Source organism: Dipodomys merriami, unplaced genomic scaffold, assembly GCF_024711535.1.
Source record: "Dipodomys merriami isolate MVZ:Mamm:240054 unplaced genomic scaffold, mDipMer1.0.p SCAF_8, whole genome shotgun sequence".
NCBI lineage: Eukaryota > Metazoa > Chordata > Mammalia > Rodentia > Heteromyidae > Dipodomys > Dipodomys merriami.
Window position 1 is genome coordinate 33,771,688 of NW_027206401.1, and position 22,296 is coordinate 33,793,983.

At 49.0% G+C, this 22,296-nt stretch overlaps 1 protein-coding gene across 2 annotated transcripts in view; it reads left to right on the forward strand.

Moving 5' to 3' along the window:
• The window catches only part of Bend3 (BEN domain containing 3), a 28,902-nt gene extending 10,676 nt beyond the window's left edge, over positions 1-18,226 (forward strand). For both annotated transcript variants that reach the window (XM_070010161.1, XM_070010162.1), the window contains exons 2-4: positions 2,243-2,290; positions 3,478-3,680; positions 12,395-18,226. In XM_070010161.1, the coding sequence (XP_069866262.1) occupies positions 2,254-2,290; positions 3,478-3,680; positions 12,395-14,638 (2,484 nt within the window). In that variant the 5' untranslated portion in view covers positions 2,243-2,253 and the 3' untranslated portion in view covers positions 14,639-18,226. The remainder of the gene's footprint in view (positions 1-2,242; positions 2,291-3,477; positions 3,681-12,394) is intronic.
• Positions 18,227-22,296: the final 4,070 nt, after the last annotated feature.

Below are 22,296 nucleotides of genomic sequence, written 5' to 3' on the forward strand. Positions count from 1 at the left end.
ATGCATGAGGCCCTGGGTTCGATTCCTCAGCACCACATAAGCAAAAAGAAAAAAGCTGGAAGTGGCGCTGTGGCTCAAGTGGTAGAGTGCTAGCCTTGAGCTGAAGAGCTGAGGGACAGCGCCCAGGCCCAGAGTTCAGGCCCCATGACTGGACCCTCGCCAAAAGAAGAAGAAGAACCTGGGCGCCAGTGGCTTACACCTGTAATTCTAGCTACTCAAGAAGCTGAGGTCTGAAGATCACGGTTCAAAACCAGCCAAGCCAGGCAGGAAAGTTCATGAGACTCTTATCTCCAATAAACCACTAGAAAACTAGAAGTGGTGCGGTAGAGCGCTCGCCTTGAGCTGAAGAGTTGAGGGACAGTGCCCAAGCCCAGAGTTCAAGCCCCATGACCAACCAAAAAAAAAAGAGAGAGAGAAGAAAATTTCCAAGCTTTGGGGACTAGCTATGAGTTGTGATTTTTATAGAAACCCCCGAGTTCTTGCCAGTAAACTTGGGCTTCTGACCACCCTTTCCTTCCTGCTGCTTTTATGTCCTGCCGTTTCCCCACCCTCTACTCCTGAAGTACTTCCCAGGGTTCCTTCTCGTCTCATACCCTGGGACTTTCTGTGTTCTCATGTTCTCAGTTTCATGCTGATCCTGCAGGAGGAGAGGACCACTTCCCTACCCCATTGGCCCCCACAGCTGTCTATCACACCACACTGCAGGCCCCAGGGGAATCTCCACAAGTTCTTTACCTTCTTTTTTTTTTTTTTTTTTGGGTCCGGTTGTGGGGCCTGAACTCTGGGCCTGGGCACTGTCCCTTAGCTCTTCAGCTCAAGGCTAGCACTCTACCACTTGAGCCACAGCGCCACGTCCGGCTTTTTTCTTTTTGCTTATATGGTGCTGGGGAATCAAACCCAGGGCCTCATGCATTGCAAGGCAAGCGCTCTACCACTGAGCCACCTTCCCAGCCCAAGTTCTTTACCTTCTTGAGCCTCCATCCACCTCTATAAGACTCTGAGGCCTCTCCTAGAATGTACTGGAATGCTTGTATCTGATTGTACCTTATGCTATTGATGGCCTTGTTCATGGAATTTTGGGAACTCCAAAGGCTTAATAGTACTTCAATGTCAGCTCCCTGCTGTCTGGGAAAGAGAACTGCCGCCTCCTGCTTCCTACTTCATTCCTACCTGGTTTGTTAGACCCAGTTGTAGAGCGCTCTGAAAACCTTCGCTGCACCACCACAGTGCCTCTCCCTCCTCGTTGGTTACGAAGAAGACTAGTGCAGCCATGTAATTTTAAATTTCCCTCCCTCCCTCCCTCCCTCCCTCCCTCCCTCCCTCCCTCCCTCCCTCCCTCCCTCCTTCCCTTCCCTCCCTTCCTTCCTTCCTTCCTTCCTTCCTTCCTTCCTTCCTTCCTTCCTTCCTTCCTTCCTTCCTTCCTTCCTTCCTTCCTTCCTTCCTTCCTTCCCTTGTCAAAACAAAACATGGTACTGGAGTTTGAATTTAGGGCCTCGTGCTTACCAGGCAGGCCAACTTGAACCATGCTGCTGGCCCTTTTTCACTGTTTTTTTTTTTTTTTTGGGTCCGGTTGTGGGGCCTGAACTCTGGGCCTGGGCGCTGTCCCTCAGTTCTTCAGCTCAAGGCTAATGCTCTACCACTTGAGCCACAGCACCACTTCCGGCTTTTTTCTTTTTTCTTATGTGGTGCTGAGGAATGGAACCCAGGGCCTCAGGCATGCAAGGCAAGCATTCTACCACTGAGCCACCTTCCCAGCCCTCACTCTGTTTTTTTAAGGTAAGGTCAGCCTGGGCTGTCATCCTTTTGTTTATTTCTGCATCCTGCCATAGCTTGGATGACAGGTGTATATACTTTTCTGTTGCACTGGGATCCTGAAAACATTGTGCCCAGGTTGGCCTCAAACTGTAGTCTTCCAGATTTCATGTGTGATTAATCTAGAACATTTCTCACAGAGCTGCCTTGCCTTGCTAGGTCTGAATCTGGTGTGTTTTCCTCTCCCAGCACATCTCCACTTGGGCTGGCCATATTCTGAGTCATGAGAAGTCTTGTAGATTCTCGGGGGAAGGGGCCCAGCGTGGATCCTAAGTCTGTATAAGACATGAGGGCCTGTCCCTCCACCATGCTGTTGCTCATCACCTTTTACCTTTGCTTCGAAGCTCCGTGCCAGGCTGGGCTTAGGGAATGTTGAGAACATTAAATAATTCATGCAATAAACAAAAACTTTGTCTTTATCTTTTCATAGTGGAATAGAAGATGAACTCAACTGATTTCAGTGAAGATGTAGATGAAGGTAAACTATATTTTTAATATTTTTGAATAGGTCACAGTCACACAGTTCAAAATATTTTAAAGTTATATAATGAAAAGTCCTCTCCCCAGCCAGGTGCCGGAGGCTGATGCTTATAATCCTAGCTACTCAGGAGGCTGGATTCTAAGGACCATGGTTCAAAGCCAGCCCAGGCAGGAAAGTCCATGAGACTCATCCCCAGTTAATCACGGAAAAAACAGGAAGTAGCACTGTGGCTCAAGTGGTAGAGTACTAGCCTTAAGCAAATGAAGCCCAGGGACATCGCCCTGGCCCACTTTTATGTTTTGCTGGTTTTAGGGCTTGAACTTAGGGCCTGGGCTCTATCTATCCCTGAGCCTCTTTGTGCTCAAGCTGGCGTTCTACCATTTGAGCCACAGTGCTTCTGGCTTTTTCTATTTATGTGGTACTGAGGAGTCAAACCCAGGCTTCGTGCTAGGCAAGCATTCTACCACTAAGCTACATTCCCAGCTAGCTTTTTTTTTTCTTAAGTTGCAGTTGAACTTTGTTTGCTCTTGTTAAAAGCATCATATGTATTTCAGTTGTGGGACTTGAACTCAGGGGCTGAGCACTGTCTTTGTGCTCATCGCTAGCACTCTTCCACTTGAGCCACAGTACCACTTCTGGTTTTTAAGTGGTTAATTGGAGATAAGAGTCTCACTAGGAACTTTTCTGCCCAAGCTGGCTTCTAACTGTGATCTTTAGACCTCAGCCTCCTGAGTAGCTAGGATTACAGGTGTGAGCCACTGGCACCCAGCACATCATATGTATTTTTTCAGAGTTAACTTGCTTCTTTGTGATCGTACTGGGGTTGGAACTCAGGGCCTCACACTTTGCTTAGCTGTACTATACCACCTAGCCAGCTTTTTGCTGGATACCTTAGAGATGGAGCATTGCGGGCTTTTCTGCCTAGACTAGTTTGGAACAGTATCCTCCAGATCTCAGCTTTCTGAGAAGCTAGGAAATACTTATTTACCTTACCATGTCTCTCCAAAAGAGACATTCAGAACTCATTCTGAATGACACTAGCAGCACTAGTGTCATAAGATAAAGATCACATCATTGGAAAGCACAGGATTATTGTGATTAGGGCAGCCCTAGTTGCTCAGGGAACCCTGGTTTTCCAGGTGGGCCTGACTCTCTTGCTCAGCTCTATTTTGTCTCTGTTACAGTTTTAAAAAATAACATTGTGAAGGTGGAAACAGAGGCTGAAGATGCAGCATTGGACTGCTCGTTGAATTCCAGGATTTCTGAGAAAAACCCTCTGGACAGTGTCTTCATTGCCCTCCATGACTCCAGCAAGAGAAGGCAACTGGGCAGTGATGGTCACCCAGACGCGGTGCCCAGCGTGAAGAGGAGGCGGCTGATACCTGAGGTGAGGGCCTAGACCCTTCACTCTGTTTGGGCTCTAAGCTACCCTGATCCAAGGCTAAATCTCTTGACTAATAAGGCATCTATGCAACTGACAATTCCTTGGGCTTGAGAAGAGTTTCATATACAGTCTTCCATCTCGGCTGCAGTGTCTAGAAAGTAGATTTTTTTTTTTCCCAGTCCTGGGGCTTGAACTAATGGCCTTGGTACTATCCCTGAGGGTTTTTTTTTTTTTTCCCCTCAAGACTAGTGCTCTACCACTTGAGCCACAGGCTTTTTGCTGCTTAATTGGAGAGCAGAGTTTCATGGACTTTTCTGCCTGGGCTGGTTTTGAACTGTGATCCTCAGATCTCAGCCTTCTGAGTAGCTAGGATTATAGGAGTGAGCCAGTATCCAGCTTCTCTATTCTTTCAATACATTTTTGTTTTTTGTTTTTTGTTTTTTTTGAGTCCGGTCGTGGGGCCTGAACTCTGGGCCTGCGCACTCTCCCTAAGCTCTTCAGCTCAAGGCTAGCGCTCTACCACTTGAGCCACAGCGCCACTTCTGGCTTTTCTCTCTTTGCTTATGTGGTGCTGAGGAATCGAACCCAGGGCCTCTGTCATGCAAGGCAAGCACTCTACCACTGAGCCACCTTCCCAGCCCATATATATATATTTTTTTCAATACATTTTTGTTGTCACAATGTGATGATGAAGAAGGAAGTTTCTTCTTTAGCAGAAAGGAAAAGAGAAAGTTGCTATGGATTATGTTGTTGCTGAATCCTTCAGTAGCGCATAGCCATTCAGAACAGATCTCACAGTAGGCTAGAAGTCTAGTACGTTTATGGTTGAGCAGTTGTCTTGGGTGTCACATGAAGGCTGGTGGGAATCGAGATGAGGTAGTAACCTTGAACTTGGAGATTTGGGCACTGAAATGTTTGGAGAAGAATGAGCAAAAATGCCTTTGAGTATTTCTAATGTGACTTGTCTGAGTTTCATATACTAAAATGGCACTGAAAATGTCTTTCAGTGGGTTGGATGCAGAAGACATTCAATCTACTCCAACTCCTTTAGGCTGGGGAATAGAAAAATATATGTTGAGCCTGACTTTGGGTAAGGATTCTTTATTTTATGTTTTGTGCTCATCCTGAGGCTTAAACTCAGGGTCTTGGCCCTGTCTTGAGCTCTTTTGCTCCAGACTAGCGCTCTACAAGTTGAGCCACAGCTCTACTACCAGCTTTTTGATGGTTAATTGGAAATAAGAATATTACAGACTTTCCTGTCTTGAGATCCTCAGATCTTGGGCTCGTGAGTAACTAGGCCAGGGCTGGCTTTGAACTAGAATCCTCAGAGCTCAGCCTCCCCAGTAGCTAAGATTACAGGTGTGAGTTACTGGCACCTGACTATTTGGATGTTTTATCACTTTGTTAAATATTATTTGGTATATGTAAGGGAATGTCCCTATCCTCCTATCTATTCTATAAAAATAATGTAAGTATAGCCGGGTGCTGGTGGCTCACGCCTGTAATCCTAGCTACTCAGGAGGCTGAGATCTGAGGATCACAGTTCAAAGCCAGCCCAGGCAGGAAAGACTGTGAGACTTCTATCTCCAGTAAACCACCAGAAAACCGGAAGTGGCGCTGTAGCTCAAGTGGTAGAGCACTTGCCTTGAGCTGAAGAGCTGAGGGACAGTGCCCAGGCCCAGAGTTCAAGCCCCATGACAGACAAAAAATAAAGAAAGAAAAAGAATGGAAGATCAGTTTTTTAGCAGTTATCAGGGTAGAGGTGAAACTCAATCTTGGCCTCAATCCCCAGCACCTCAGAAAATAGAAAACAAAGGCAGTTTTTAGCCCCAGGCCACAAGTAGCAGCCTGTTCCATATTTTACTTGGTTTAATCCATGTAACAAGCCAGTGAGGAAGGAGTTCGTGTCTTCTCCAGGCAGAGGAGCCAACTCCAGCATGCAAGTGGGGCAGCCTTGCTCCTGGTGTGAGGAGTCAGGAGGGACGCCCAGCTTTCTGCTCTCTGTCACCTCGTTCATTCCCCATGTGTGGCAAATGTCAAAAGTTGCTGAGAAGACACTGGTGAGGGATCGCCCCACTCACCGCTCGGGCTTCTTATGGAATCACTGAGCTTGCCCATGGGAAGGTCTGGCCTGGGGCCCACCCCATCAGCCTTCACAAATGGTTTGCCTTCCCAGAACCCACTTTGACTCCCATTCCCATGTCCAGTGTTCAGCCCCCTTTTCCACATCCTTCAGAGCCAGCCACTGTGAAGTTCTGAGGGAGGCCGCTGGATGCCATCCTGGACACCTCTAGCCGAGCCCCTCCCATACACCATCTTTGTCCTTGCCTTCCACTTCAGGAAGAGAGGGCAGGATGGGGGTCGGGAGGGTTTGGATGGTAACTTCAGTGCTAAAGGTATACCATGTACAAACTGCAGTCAGTGCTGATGTGTCTTATGAGTGATATCTAGGAAAATACTGTAAGAAAAATAAACCCTCCCTGGAAAAGTCTAATGTAGGACTATAACTAATGTAAGCTAATATAAAAAATAAAAGGACAGCCGGGCGCTGGTGGCTCACGCCTGTAATCCTAGCTACTCAGGAGGTTGAGATCTTTTATTTTTTGGGGGGTGGGGGGGGCCCGGTTGTGGGGCCTGAACTCTGGGCCTGGGCACTGTCCCTCAGCTCTTCAGCTCAAGGATAGCGCTCTACCACTTGAGCCACAGCGCCACTTCCAGCTTTTTTTCTTTTTGCTTATGTGGTGCTGGGGAATCGAACCCAGGGCCTCAGGCATGCAAGGCAAGCGCTCTACCACTGAGCCACCTTCCCAGCCCCTAAGAAGGCTGAGATCTGAGGATCACAGTTCAAAGCCCGGAAGTGGCGCTGTAGCTCAAGTGGTAGAGTGCTCTCCTTGAGCTGAAGAGCGCAGGGACAGCGCCCAAGCCCAGAGTTCAAGCCCAAGACCGACCAAAAAAAGACTCAACTTGGCACCTTCACCAAAGGGCTGCAGAGCCGGCAAGCGTAGCCGATGTGGGAAGTGAGTACCCGAGTTTTTATTGGTAATTGTGTTTCCTTCACAGTAGTGATCGTGATACTCAGAGCTGTATGCCAGGCAGAGAATCCAGGTTTGCTCTCCTGGGTTGCTTGTGGGTTTTTGTTTTTTTGTTTTTTTGGTCAGTGGTGGGTCTTGAACTCTGGGCCTGGGCACTGTCCCTGAGCTCTTCAGCTCAAGGCTAGCACTCTTACCACTTGAGCCACAGCACCACTTCTGGTTTTCTGATAGTTAATTGGAAATAAGAGTCTCAGACTTTCTTGCTCGGACTGGCTTTCAACTGTGATCTTCAGATCTCAACCTCCTGAGTAGCTAGGATTACAGGTATGAGCCACCAGCACCCAGTGGTTGGTTTGTTTTGATTCTACAACATCATCGAGGTCGGATAACAAGACATTCTATCTCACTCCTGCAATGCAGATCTATGTGAGCATCTGTGGGACAAGCCAGGGGGCTGTAAGGAGCAGAGAGATGCTGGGCCTGTTCCCACACTCAAGCCTGTTCCATTCTGGACCAGATGCACTTAATTACTGTGCTAGTGGCCCTGAGGGCTGCTTAAGTTTGTCAGGGGCCTCGTGCACTACTATTTTGTTGTCTCTTCTGGTCTTCCTCTTCGCCTTTCATTGTAGTTGCTGTCTTACCAGGTTTTTGCTTTTGGAGGTTCCTTAGCACTTTTTTAACCCTCACCACTTGCTGTTGGCAGCAGAGGGGTGGCCTAAGAAGAAGGGCCATAAGAGAAGAACCATGTCTCATTCCTCTGTGCCCAGGACCTCGCTCAGTGTCTGGGCACTGGGAATAGTTTTTTTTTCTAGGACTGGGGGCATATAACTCTTCCAGACATATTACTAGGTAGCTCTGGTCACTGACAAGGAGGAAGAAAAGGAGGATTTTGTTGAAAGTGGGAAATTGTTTTGAAAATTCAAAGATTCTCCCAGGAAGGTGTGGCAGCCCCTCGCTGCTGTTGCGCGTGGCCTGCCCTTGAGGTCACATTCATTCTCCACTCTTCCGCTTCTCAAAGGCGTGCTGCTTTCTTGGTGTTCCACTTTGCTGACTGTCTGGGCACCATTTAGTCACTCCTTGAACTGCATTCAGTGACAGCTCTTGGTTCTGGAGGCCTGACAGAGATGTCTGATACTTACAACATCTCTGTGGTGGTCCAGACTCTAGGATGAGACTGTCAAGGAGGCCTGGATCCTTCTTTGATGATCTGCTTACCCCTGACTAGATCACAGCATCACCCTCTCTTCATTCCACTCCATTTTCCAGCTGAGAAATTGGGGCATTCCTTGGTGAGTCTACAGGTGTTCAATCAAGATCTAAGCGAGCTGCTGGCATTGCAGAGCTGAGCTGTGCCGCAGAGTCCCCATATGGTTGGAAGAGGAGCCTCGGAGAATTGGGAACAGTGTCAACCAGATACCTGTGCCAAGTAGCCCAGATTTAAAGATTTCTTGATACTCCTAGACAGCTGAGCTGAGATTTTATCATTGGCAGCGAGTGCAGCCAGCCCATCGTCGCCTTGGCAGCGTTTGTGGAATGAATCAGAGCTCTGAGCTGACAGGACGTCAGTGTGAGGATGTGGAAGAAGCTGTTCTCTGGGGCTTGTGTTGTTTGGATGTTGGGTTGTGTAGTAGAGGTTTCTGGGGGTGGGAAACGTTGCCCTCTACTGTTGTTCCAGCTTTTGTTCAAGCAGTAGAGTCAGAGTTTCTGTTGACAGCAATGCTCCTAACATGCCTTAGAAATTGAATGTTTTGTATTAAGGAGGCTGACAGCTGCCAAAGCCATTTCTAGTTGCCTCTCCTGCCTCTGTGGGATGTGGTCAGTGCAGTTGTTAGTATTCAGCCAGTTCCCTTGTAACTTTTCCCTATACTTGTGTGTGTGTGTGTGTGCGCGCACACGCGCTGCTACTAGGGCTTGAACTTGGGGCCTGGGTGCTGTCCCTTAGCTTTTTTGATCAAGGCTGGTGCTGTACACAGCCAACTCTCGAACACATACTCTTGCTGCAGAGTATGTGACTTACCGTACAAAATTCTACTTTAAATACCAAAGGGACTGCTTGTAAGCGTCCTTTTCTAAAATAGCTTCTAAGGTGGTTAAGTATTGGTAAAGCCTCATAGTAATCCCATGATCCCTGGCACCTTCAGCATTATTTTGAAGTAATACAACTGTATGGTGGAGAAATTGCTAAGAGGAGAATGCAGTGTGCGGCATGAGCCAGTGAGGCGTTGTGAGTTTGTTAGGGCAGTTCTGGCAGCAGGATCACAGGTCTGAGCCCACCTCCCAGAGCAGTGCAGCTGCTCCGCCGTGGGATACCTGCACAGTCTAGGTACGTAGAGACTCAGATGGAAATAAGGCAAGGTGTGCCAGGATTTATTTACTTTGTTCAGCATGCTCTGCTTTGAGTTCTGTTTCTTTTTTTTTTCCTTCTCTTTGATTTTTTACTTCTTTCCTTCTCTCTTTTTTTCTTACAGTGATAATGACCAGTGGACCATTTTGTCTTCTAATAACCTATAGTTCAAAGCACATTGCATTAGGGGGTCAAGGTTTTCTGCTCTGCCCACTCCTCTTCCTGTTTCTCAGGGTGTGTGTGTGTGTGTGTGTGTGTGTGTGAGAGAGAGAGAGAGAGAGAGAGAGGGAGGGAGGGAGGGAGGGAGAAAAAGACAGAAAGAGCGCATATATACCCAGGTGTGGAAGAAGCATCCCAAGCTGCACTTGGTTCTTGTTCCAGTCCTGTCTCTGTTTACCCGAGGCATACACATATCAGTGGAAGCAAAGGCTTTGAGCTTCAAGTCTCCATGCTCCCCCGATGCTGCCAGTGCTCACTAATTAGCCTGACTGCTTAATAAACCTTACCAAAATATATTCCAGTATGGTTTCTGTGTCAAATTCAACTTGTCAAAAACAGGTTTATCAGGGTATAACTGAAATACCGTGACAAGTACAATTTAAAGTACACACATCGATGAGCTTTGATGTGTGTACCAATCATCAGTTATAGATAGATTAACTACTAAAGCTCTCATTTCCCTTTTCCCCTCGTATCCTCTTGGCCACCCCCAGGCTACTCTAACTGTTTTCTGTACTATAGTTATATTTACATAATGTAGAATTTTATACATATCCTATAGCATGGCTTCTTCACAAGGAGCATGCTGAGGATTAAACTCCGTGGCTTGTACATGCTAGGAAAGTGCTCCACCACTAAGCCACAGCACCAGCCTTGGTTTTTGTGATTCTCTTGTGGCTTCTTTCACCCAGCATAGTTATTTTTGCAATCTGTCACCTATGACTTTTTTTTTTTTTTTGCCAGCCCTGGGGTTTGTATTCAGGACCTGGGCACTGTCCCTGAGCTTCTTTGTGCTCAAGGTTAGCCCTCTACCACTTGAGCCTCTTCGGGCTTTTTCTGTTTATGTGGTATTGAGGAATCAAACCCAGGGCTTCATGCATGCTAGGCAAGCACTCTACCACTAAGTCACTTTCCCAGGCCTGACTTTTTTTTTTTTTAAATGTCCGAGTACAGTTATATTGCATGAATCTAATAATTTATATTATTTATTTTGATAAAAGCTTCATTTCTTTCCAGTTTGGCGCTATTTCCAAATATGGCCTCCATAAACACTTGTGTGCACAGTCTTCTGTTGTGCTTGGTAAATAAAATCTGAGACACAATATAACTACATCATATGATCCATGTATACTTTTAAAGACATTTTGCAAAACTGTGTCCCAAAGTGTTTGTCCCATTTTGCATTGCCTCCAGCAGGGTGTGTGAGTCTTGTTTCTCCGGCATCAGTATCATCTGTCTTTTTGGTTACATTCATCCTGGTGGGAGTGATGTGGCTTTAATTTGCATGAAACTACTAATGAGCATCCTTTTTATATGTTTATATTTTCCCTCTCCCTCCCCCAGTCCCCTTGCCTGGGTGTTGTCTCTTAGCTTTTCTGCTCAAGGCTTGTGCTCTACCACTTGAGCCATATCTCTACTTCTGGCTTTTAGTTAGTTGGAGATAAGAGTCCCATGGACTTTCCTGCCCAGACTAGGCTGGCTTTGAACCATTCCTTTTTTTGTTGTTGGTTGTGGGGCTTGAATTTAGGGCCTGGGCACTGTCCCTGAGGTTTTTGCTCAAGGCTGGCATTCTATTGCTTTACGCCATGGCACTACCAGTTTTCTAGTTGGAGATAAGAATCTTAAGGGGACTTTTTCTGCCCGGGCTGGCGTGAAACTGTGATCCTCAGATTTCAGCCTCCTGAGTACCTAGGAATACGGGCATAAGCTATCAGTGCCTGGCAAGTACATTTCTTTTTGGACAATGTCTCCTCTTCCCTTTGGATTAAGTCTATGGTCCATTTTAAGTTAATTTTGTATAAAGTGTAAAGTTTGGACTATAACTGATACTCGTTTTGCATATAGATAGGCTGTTCAGAATCATTTAAAACTATCCTTATTTACAAAAATTGATTTTGAAGTTTGTGTTTTTTTGTTTATTTTGTGGTACTGGGCATTGAACTTGTACATGCAAGCATTCACTCTACCCAGCCTTCTCTACCAAATTGTTCTGAACTTCTGTCACACATCACCTGTCCTCCATATACAGAGAAATTAAATCTATTAAACCATACAGTAGAGTGATGGTAATCTTAGATACTTAGGAAGCTGAAATATAAGGATCCATATTTGAAGCCAGCCCGGACAGTCAAATGCAAGACTTTTTATCTCCAGTTAGCTAGCCAAAAGCCAGAAGTAGAGGTGCAGATCACCTGGTAAAAACTCTAACCTTAAACCATAAAGCGAAGAGAGAGCTGGAGGCCCTGAGTCTAAGCCCCAGTAGCAGCCGGTGCACCTCCCCCCCTCCCCGCCGAGTCTGCCAAGAGGTTAAGGAAAGCTGTGCGAGCTCTGGTTCCCAGGTGATGATGGAGCTTGGCTTCACAGCTGAAGCTTTGAAGGGTAGCTTGAGCCTCCAAGAATAGACCTCTGGATGTGTCATCTTGGGTGAATTGAGAAGGTGGAGTTTCAATCTCTCCCAGAACCTTGGTCTAAGGAGGTTTGGAGCATTTTGGCTAAGGAAGGCTGCTGACTCAGCAAGGAGACAGACCTATAAGCCCCAGAAGCCCTATGGCTTACAGGATGTCACAGTGCACAAGCTGTGGTGCTCTGGGCCAGCCCATTTCTGACTTGAGGTAAGAGTGAGTCTGGGCAGCACAGAGTCGGCAGCAGACCCTAGTTCTGTGCATGGCCTGGTGCACTGTCGAGAAATCTTCCCCGTAGGCCTCCCTGCTGTCCCAAAGGCACGGAAACTGAAACGACCCTCTGGCTGTCTTCGGGGGCTTCTAGAGACAGGAGTGAGCTGACCTGCCCATGGCCAGCAGCCTCAGGGGCCCCATGTGTTTCTGTGGCCTCTCTCCTGTCATTGGACCAGTACTTCTTTCCTTGGCCTTGCCAGCATCTGTGCCCTACCTCCTGCCAGGTTGCGGTGCAGGAAGTCCAGCCATGGTGTTCTCTAGGAAGGTGTGCCTTCCGGGTCCAGCTGGAGCCCTTCCTTGGGGTTTGGCACCATGGTGCGCATGGATATTAGTGATCCATTCCCGGGTGTTTGGGATGAGGGAAGCGCCGACCCTGGGCGGGGCCTGGCCCTCAGCATATTAGCGTAGTTAACTCCGCACTAACGCTGGGGGAACGTTGTTTTGCAGGCTCTCCTGGCGGGCATGCAGACCCGGGAGAGCAGCTCGCCCTGCCAGAGCAACGGAGAGCAAGCTGCTAGGAGCAGGAGCAGCGCCGCTGCGTGGCCCGGCGAGGAGGAGCCCTGCAACGATGCCACCGCCCCTTCCTACAAGAAGCCCCTGTACAGCATCTCTCACAAGATCATGGAGAAGAAGAACCCCCCCACGGCGGACCTGCTCAGCACCTACGAGCTCTTGGAGAAGGCCAACTCCAGCAGCAGCCCCTCCCCGCTGCGGCTGCCCAGCGAGGCCCCCAAGCGGGACGGTGGCGGTTCCGGGGCGGCCGCGGATGGCGAGCCCAACATCTACTTCCTCATCCAGAAGATGTTCTACATGCTCAACACGCTCACGTCCAACATGTCCCAGCTGCACAGCAAGGTGGACCTGCTCTCCCTGGAGGTGAGCCGCATCAAGAAGCAGGTGAGCCCCACCGAGCTGGTGGCCAAATTCCAGCCACCCCCGGAGTACCAGCTCACCGCCGCCGAGCTCAAGCAGATCGTGGACCAGAGCCTGTCGGGGGGCGACCTGGCCTGCCGCCTGCTGGTGCAGCTCTTCCCGGAGCTCTTCAGCGACGTGGACTTCTCCCGGGGCTGCAGCGCCTGCGGCTTCGCCACCAAGCGGAAGCTGGAGTCGCTGCACCTGCAGCTGATCCGCAACTACGTGGAAGTGTACTACCCGTCGGTGAAGGACACGGCCGTGTGGCAGGCCGAGTGCCTGCCGCAGCTCAACGACTTCTTCAGCCGCTTCTGGGCCCAGCGAGAGATGGAGGACAGCAAGCCCAGCGGCCAGGTCCCCAACTTCTTTGAGGTGGAACAGGTGGACGGCGGCCACTTCCTGGACAACAAGGACCAGGAGGAGGCCCTGTCTCTGGACCGCAGCAGCACCATCGCCTCCGACCACGTGGTGGACACGCAGGACCTCACGGAATTCCTGGACGAAGTGTCCTCCCCGGGAGAGTTCGCCGTGTTCCTCCTGCACCGGCTCTTCCCAGAGCTCTTTGACCACCGCAAGCTGGGCGAGCAGTACAGCTGCTACGGGGAGGGCGGCAAGCAGGAGCTGGACCCGCAGCGGCTGCAGATCATCCGCAACTACACGGAGATCTACTTCCCCGACATGCAGGAAGAGGAGGCCTGGCGGCAACAGTGCGCCCAGCGCCTCAACGACGAGCTGGAGGGGCTGGGGCTGGAGGCGGGCAGCGACGGCGACGCCGCCAGAGACGACTGCTACGACTCCTTCGGCCTGCCCGACATCTCCGTGGTCAAGGTGGAGGACAGCTTCGAGGGCGAGCGACCCGGACGGCGCTCCAAGAAGATCTGGCTGGTGCCCATCGACTTCGACAAGCTGGACATCCCGCAGCCGGACTTCGAGGTGCCGGGTGCCGACTGCCTGCTGAGCAAGGAGCAGCTGCGCAGCATCTACGAGAGCAGCCTGTCCATCGGCAACTTCGCCTCCCGCCTCCTGGTGCACCTGTTCCCCGAGCTCTTCACCCACGAGAACCTGCGCAAGCAGTACAACTGCAGCGGCTCCCTGGGCAAGAAGCAGCTGGACCCCACCCGCATCAAGCTGATCCGCCACTACGTGCAGCTGCTCTACCCGCGGGCCAAGAACGACCGCGTGTGGACGCTGGAGTTCGTGGGCAAGCTGGACGAGCGCTGCCGCCGGCGCGACACGGAGCAGCGGCGCTCCTACCAGCAGCAGCGCAAGGTGCACGTGCCGGGCCCCGAGGGCGCCGACCTGGCCGGATATCCGGTCAAGCCCGAGAAGTTCCGGGAGGAGTTCGAGGGGCCCCCGCTGCCCCCGGAAAGGAGCAGCAAAGACTTCTGTAAGATCCCCCTGGAGGAGCTGGTGGTGCCCTCGCCCGACTTCCCCGTGCCTTCCCCCTACCTGCTGTCCGACAAGGAGGTGCGCGAGATCGTGCAGCAGAGCCTCTCCGTGGGCAACTTCGCCGCCCGCCTCCTGGTCAGGCTCTTCCCCGAACTCTTCACCGCCGAGAACCTGCGGCTGCAGTACAACCATTCCGGGGCCTGCAACAAGAAGCAGCTGGACCCCACGCGCCTGCGCCTCATCCGCCACTACGTGGAGGCCGTCTACCCCGTGGAGAAGATGGAGGAGGTGTGGCATTACGAATGTATCCCCAGCATCGACGAGCGGTGTCGCCGCCCCAACCGGAAAAAGTGCGACATCCTCAAGAAGGCCAAGAAGGTCGAGAAGTGACCGGCCCCGGGGAGGGGCTGCCCAGAGACGTGGGGCCCTGGAGGCTGAGCCTGGGCGCCCTGGGGACTGGAGTGTCACTTTGGAGCACACGCATGGCATCCACGGGCAGGCACCTTATGTCAGCGGGGAGTGGCTTCCTCCATTTGCACACCTAAACACCCACCCAACCACAAGAAAGAAGCCTTGAGTTTGGTCTCTTGTATTCTTTGTGCTGTGTTCCCTGGGTGGCGCAGGCCGGGTTGGGGGGGGGGGGGGATGTCAAGCTGTGAGCAGAGGGCCGGGTCCAGTGGCCGCCTCTCCTCTGGCCTGGCCAGCCCTCGCCAGTTCTCACAATTCAGAAGGCAAACCAGGCAACCTGTTCCTCCTTCCATTTTTGCATCTTCCATTTTTTACTCCTCCCTTAAAAAAAAAAAAAAATACGTGAAACCCTTAAAAAAAAAAAAAGTATCATTGAGCTCTTGGGGGCCATTTTAGGGAAGAAAATTTTTTTTAAGTATTTGAGATGAAGTACTGTGAGATGACTTCATTTGCTGTGATTTTTAAAAAAAATTTCAGTTTTATCAAAAAAAACTTTTTTTCAGTGCCATGTTCAAACATGGTAGATAATGGTAGCTTCCAGTGGCACACAGAGTACTGGTGTTTCTCACCGTAGAGTTGACATCTGACTTGGGAAGAGTCAGGGTGCCCTTTGGGTGGTAGGAGAGGGAGGAGCCACAGCATAAAGGCCTGCCCAACCAGGGGCCAGTTTTCCCTTCCACCATGGCCCCAGGAGGATTGTGGGCAGTGTGGCCTGTGCGCCCTTGCCTCAGGTAGAATGTGCTCAGTCTGTAGACGAGAACACTGGATGATGAGATGAATGTAGATAGACGTGGAAGCACGCGTGCACAGTGTTTTCCTGTCATGGTGTCTTCCCATGACCCCCTCCCCCCCCAACCTCTCTATGCGTGGATTTGGGTTTAGAGGGGCAGACACATTTTCTTGGAAAGCAATGCGTGTGGGCATTGGGTTTTCTGTCTGATTTAAAGCTGGGCCCCTTTGGGTCCACTGAGAACTGTTTACTTTCCATGTGGGTATTTGTACACAATTGGGGTTCTGGAAGCTGGAAGCTGTGTGGTGAGTCCCTCAGACTTCACTGTTGGCTCCTTCCATCAGCAGCACGTCCTTACTCCCTGGGATGGGCCCAGGCCTGGAGCCCTCTTGAGGACACCTAGTATTGGAAGGATGTAAGTCATCTCACACCAGGCTCTTGTGTCTCCTTTCTGCCCCGCCTCAGACCCCCTAGAAGGTTCTCCTGTCCTACCTTGGCCCCTCTCCTGGCAATTAGGTGCACATCTCTTTCTCCCTGCTGCTTGCGCTCCAGGACCACTAACTGGGAACTCCCCATCAGGCCCAGTCCTTTTACCTAGTCTGCACGAGGACCTAGTGTCCAAGAGGAAAAAGAAGCAGTGTACTGCAAACAGTGCATCTTACCAGAAAACTACTTGTCTCACCCATGAGAATCACAAAGCCTATGTGTGAGGCTACAGAGTTAATAACCTAATTGTTGAATATTTTGCTACCTGAAAATGCAGAAATAATAGAGATGATCTGTGAACTTTCTTCACGTACCTAAGAACTTTAGTTCCAGTGGCTATATGACAAGTTTGCCTGAATCTGTGGGGCATTTTTAAAAGACAGAAATTTGAACCATGTAAAGCTGCTGTCCAATGACATTGGCAGATGATTTTGACTGACACTGTAAACCTGAATTATTGAAGTTGAGAAATTTGCAGTGACTTCATGAGTCTCACAATCACCTCAAACCCCCCACCCTTTACTCCATGCCTGTTCCCATGTGCACACAGGTACACCCATGTGCGCACACACACATCTCTCCTTAAAACCTTCAGCAAGAAAGAAGGCCAGTGCTGTATGAATAACAAGCTAGACTTTGTGCCTGGAAAGAAATGATGGCAGTCAGGAGACTCATTTCCTCCCTTACTTGGACCTTTCTCTATGCCTTAGTTCTTCACCATACACACATGCACACATGCACACATGCACGTGCCCTACCCAAAGATGGCTGGTGGGGGCCCCGTGGAGTTTGTCCCGGTTTCTAGGATTCCAAGCCATGTGAAAGCTCCTGTTTTCTAGAGGGTGGACTGTGACCTTGTAGCTTCAGAAGCACAATCATTTTACTTCTTAATTCCTGTCTACTCATATTAGAGAAATCAACAGGTTCAAGGAATTAAATGTCTTTTTGTAGCCTAGAACATGTTAACATTTTGGAAACTATTTTGGTGTTTCCCATGTAGGGCCTCTCCTCTTCCCCCACCCCCACCCCCCAAAAAATCCTACAGTTCTTTCAGTAAAGAGGCAGATGCACTCTGGGAGCCACTTCCTGTCCCCTGGGCTGTGTTCTGTCTGTATGGCGTCCTCACTTCTCCATCCATACAGGTGGCTCCAGTGGACATGTTGTTTGTTTGTTTGTTTGTTTTAACATGAAGCAATAGAAGTACAGAAGTCTTACTTTTTTTTTTCAGAATCTAATGTTCCGTAAGATCTGTTGGCAACCCCTTTACTCCCCCCCCGCCCCCCCCCCCCCCCCCCGTCTAGGTTGTTTGGTTTTTATTTTTATTTTTTATTAAGTAGTTGTACAAAGGGGTTACAGTTCTGTAAGTCAGGTTATGAGTACAATGCTTCTTGGTCAATGTCACCCCTTCCTTGGTTCTTTCCCATTTTTCCTCCTGTCTGTACCCTCAAATTGTTTCTTTGGTTTTTACTTGTTTGTGTTTTGGATGATTATTTTTTTGCCTCTATCCTGAGGACTCTTAAAGAATTAGCACAGACACATTCTGATGTTAAGTAAAATAGTCACAGTAGGTGGTAGTGGTCATGGTTTCCTGTTAGTAAATTGTTAAAGAATGTATGAAAATAGACATGAATGTACAAGCTGTTCGAATCCTGCTTCAGTTCACGTGGCCGTGTCTACATGATGACTAACTTTGACAGGGAATAAGTCACGTCTAGTGTCATTAGCACTAGTGTGCCCTCCCCCTTCAATGTCAGCCCAAACCCATCTTTCCATTTAAGTTTGGGGTGGGGGGGGGAGGGTGGTCAGCAGCAATCATCAACCAATGGGATCTACTTAGTGGTGGCTCTATTAGCCACTGGCTTGACCACAGCATGGCCACTTTGGTCCTGTAAAGATGGCCTCAGTCCCCATTCCCACTTCCTGTCCTGTTGGGAGGGAGGTTGGAGGTCATCAAGCTCTTACCCTGCTTGTCTGGAGATGGACAGGCTTGAAGTGGGGGGCAGGGCTCAGGGCTGTGGCTGTGGTTTGGAAACCTTTGCCTGTTGTAGGTCCAGCCTTAATGTTTTTCTGACATCCTAGAAAGAGCAGACCCTGCACAAAGTGGATATCAGAGTTAATACTGTGAGGAGACAAAATAATGAGAATAGTTTTACCAAAGATAATACCACATAATGTCTGCATTTCACCGTTTATTTGAGTGCATCCTTAGAAAACTGAATGTAACAAAAACCCAGGACATTTTTGGAAATTGTATGCTCTCTAGCAACCCTGTGTGAATTTTTATACAAGCACTGTTTTATGAGTTATATAAAATATTATAAAAATAGAAAAACAATGGTCTCTTAACCTCTTATTTCCTCAGGCCACTGGTCTGTCAGAACGCGGCTTGGTCTGTCTGTCCGTCCGTCCGTCCGTCCCAGGGGAGTGTGTGGATGTTCTGGGGACTCGGCCTCTGGACTTCCACGCTGGGTGTTGGGAGCAGTTCACAGGGTTTCAATTTGGCTATAGCTGAGTGACTACGAAGTCACTAAATAAATCCTCCAATCCTCTTTCTACACAGTTACTTCCGGCCTGCATTGGGAAGCTCATTTGACCTTTTACCTTTTCTTGGTCCAGTGCCAAACTAGCAGGCTTTGACCCTTTATTTTTTTCATTTTGGGTGAAATGGGATATAGTTTTCAGAGCTGCAGAGTTTGCTGATAACAAAAAGATGAGTGCTTTCTCTCAACCCCTTCTTCTCCCGGGCTAACTATTAAATAAGTAACAGTGATGTTTCAAAGTAAAAATTGTGTGCAGCTGTCAGAGAAGGGTTTTGGCCCCGGGATCATAGAAAGTGGGATGTGAGTTCTAATTGGAGCTTTTGTGTGTGTGTGTGTGTGTGTGTGTGTGTGTGTGTGTGTGTGTGTGTGTGTGTGTGTGTGTGTGTGTGTGTGTGTGCATGCGTGCGCGTGTGCGTTCCCACGCGCACATCTGGCCTTCTGCTGGCTAATTGGGGAGATGAGTCTCATGGACTTTAAGCCAGCTCAGAGAGGAAAGATTAGCTAAGAGCAGCTAAGATTACAGCTGTGAGCCACCAGTGCTTGGCTAAATTGGAACATTTTGTTAAAGCCGGTGTTGGTTTATTTCTGAATTTTGTGTCTGATTTATTGTTGCTGTATTAGGAATTGATTGATCTGAGGACTCAGGCTTGTTCAGCCTTGGGTCTCCATTTTGAGCCACATTCCCAGCCCTTTACCTTTTTTTGGGGGGGGGGTGAATGATGGGGAGTTGAACCCAGGGCCTCACCCAGTCTACTAATTTATTTTCTCCCTCTCCTTTTTTTTTGGGGGGGGGGATGGGGGCAGACTATGACTCATTACGTAACCTAGGCTGTCCTTGAACTTGCAACCTGCCTCCCCCTCCTAAGTGCTGGAACTGTGTTATCACACCCAGTGTCCAGCTCCCTATTTCCAATTTGATAGCCTCAAACCACAAGACTGACATGTCTGTGCTCTGAGCCTTATTAGCAGGTCAGCTCTCACTAGAGGCTGGGTCTCCAATGCTAAGTCTACTAAGCAGTTTCAGCAAGGATTGGAGATAGACTAAATTCTGGCAACAGGTCTTTTCATCGTAAAAAAACATAAAAGGGAAGTTCATGGTATTTTGTTATGTGAAAGCATATTTATTCGTTCTCAGAAATAACTCCACGGCAGGTTACATGTGATCACAGAGTCATCTTTAGAACGCCCAGGAAATCCCAAATCCTTGGCGCCAGGTGAGGAGGGGAGGAACAGTTGCTGTCTGCGGGTGAAATGGCACCAAGGTGCAGAGCTGCTGTGAGCAGTGCCATCCCGGCAGGATTTCTCATCTTTCTCAAACCCGAGGTATGTTTCTAACTGCAAAAACCAGAGAGAAAGGCAGTGCTCCAATGGCATATAGCTGTCTCAGCTGACTCATAGGAACCCAGTATCTTTTTTTTTTTTTCTTTTGTCGGTCGTGGGCCTTGAACTCTGGGCCAGAGCGCTGTCCCTCAGCTCTTCAGTTCAAAGCTAGCGCTCTACCACTTGAGCCACAGTACTACTCCAGTTTTCAGGTGGTTTATTAGAGATAAGAGTTTCACGGACTTTCCTGCCCAGGCTGGCCTTGAACCTCGATCCACAGATCTCAGCCTCCTGAGTAGCTAGGATTACAGGCGTAGTACCCAGTATCTTGAACACTCTTAGTTTTAGATATATTTTTTTAAACTTTTTATCGGATGGTATTTGGGATTTGAATGCAGGTCTTGCACTTGCTGAGCTGTGGTCTACTGCTGAGCTGTGACTGCATCCCTATTTTTTCACTGGATATTTTTAGAATAGGGCCTTGTTTCTGGGATCTGCTACATTGGGCTTCTTGCGCTTGCTGGGATCACAGGCATGAGCCACTGCGTCCATCTTCCCTTCTATGAAGCTAGTCTTTTTTGAGGGGAGGGGTGGCTGCGTTGGCCTGTAAACCTCCCATTCTCACTCTGATCCCAAGTAGCTAGGATTACAAGAGTGAGCTCCTTCTGGCTTATGGTAAGGAAGCAGAGAGAAATAGGTTTCTTGCCCAAGTTTATGTACTTTGCAAATAGTGCCAGGAATTGAACATACTTACGTTCATATTCAGATCCACAAACAGTTGTGACCTTTGTCACCACATCCTTTAAGCCTCTGCTTCTCTGATCTTAGATATACATGTGCTGGTTTTAGACCTGCCCAGGGCAAGATATTGTAGGGACCAGTGACTAACAAATTGTGCAACAATGAGAGGACATTTTTAGTTCTGAGTAGCTTCTGTCTCCAGGCACCCTGAGAGCACAGGCAGAGCAGGGTATTTATTGTCCGGCAGGCTGGCTGAGGCACACATGTTGGGGGCGGGGGTGCTTTGGGAGCCAGGAGTGCAGGCTTGGAGGAGTGCAGGCTTGGAGGAGTGCAATACATGGCAGACCCAGGCCCAGATGGAGCAAAGGGACCGGTTGGTCTTGCCTGGGGCAGATGGGTTTCTGGTAAGGTTGACTCCCTTTGGTCAGGATCAGGGCCCCAGGGGGCTCTCAGCAGCTAGGACATCCCTGTGCAGGTAAAGGAATCTGGGTGATAAAAGCATCCACTACAGCCTTGGGTCTCCAGGTTTATTGAGTGAGAATTCCAGGGTAATACTCTACCCGAGAGGCACGAGTTTGCTTTTATTTATTTATTTTTCTTTGCCTGGAGCTTGAATTCAGTACCTGAGGGCTATCCTTGAGTTTTTTTTTCTTTTTTTCTTTTTTTGGTCGTGGGGCTTGAACTGGGCCTGAACGTTGTCCCTCAGCTCTTCAGCTCAAGGAGCGCTCTACCACTTGAGCTACTGCGCCACTTCCGGTTTTCTAGTGGTTTATTGGAGATAAGAGTGTCACGGACTTTCCTGCTCCCCCCCCCCAGCTGGCTTTGAACCTCGATCCTCAGATCTCAGCCTCCTGAAGAGCTAGGATTATACAGGCGTGAGCCACTGGCGCCCAGCAGCTGTTTCCTTTTTTTTTTTTTTTTTTCTTTTTTCTCAAGGCTACTGCTCTAGCACTTGAGCTTTAGCTCTACTTCCAGCTTCTTAGTGATTGGTTGGAGATGAAGGTCTCAGGGTGGGACATTGGTGGTTCACACCTGTAATCCCAGCTATTCAGAGGCTAAGATCTGAGGCTCACAGTTCAAAGCCAGCCTAGGCAGGAAAGTGTGTACTTTTTGTTGTTGTTGTTGTTGGCTGTGGGGCTTGAACTCAGCCTGGGCACTGTCCCTCAGCTCTTTAGCTCAAGGCTATAACACTCTATCACTTAAGCCACAGCGCCACTTCCTGTTTTCTGAGTGGTTTAGTGGAGATGAGAGTCTCTCCGGCTTTTCCTGCCCGGCTCCTGGCTTTGAACTGCGATCCTTAGATCTCATTCTCCTGAGTAGCTAGGATTATAGCTGTGAGCCACCAGCCCTACTACATTTCTTTTTTCTTTTTTTGGTGCGGTCCTGGGGCTTTAACTCAGGACTTAAGCACTGTCTTTAGCTTTTTTCACTCAAGGCTGGCAATGTACCACTTGAACCACAGCTCCATTTTGGCTTCTATTTTGTTGTTGTTGTTGTTTTTGAGTGGTTAATTGGAGTTTATAGAGTCTAAGGACTTTCCTGCCCTCAGCCTCCTGAGCAGTTAGGATTACAGGTGTGATCCACAGGCGCCTGGGGCCCAGGGGCCCAGTGAGAGAAGCACATAGCCAACAATGCACTGCGTGTGTAGCCCACATTGAATGCTAAGGTTTCACTAGAAATAAATATGAGCTGAAATAAGTGTATAAACTTGACTGTTGCATAGCTGGAGCTTAGCTTAGACAAGTAGATAAACTTTCAGAGCA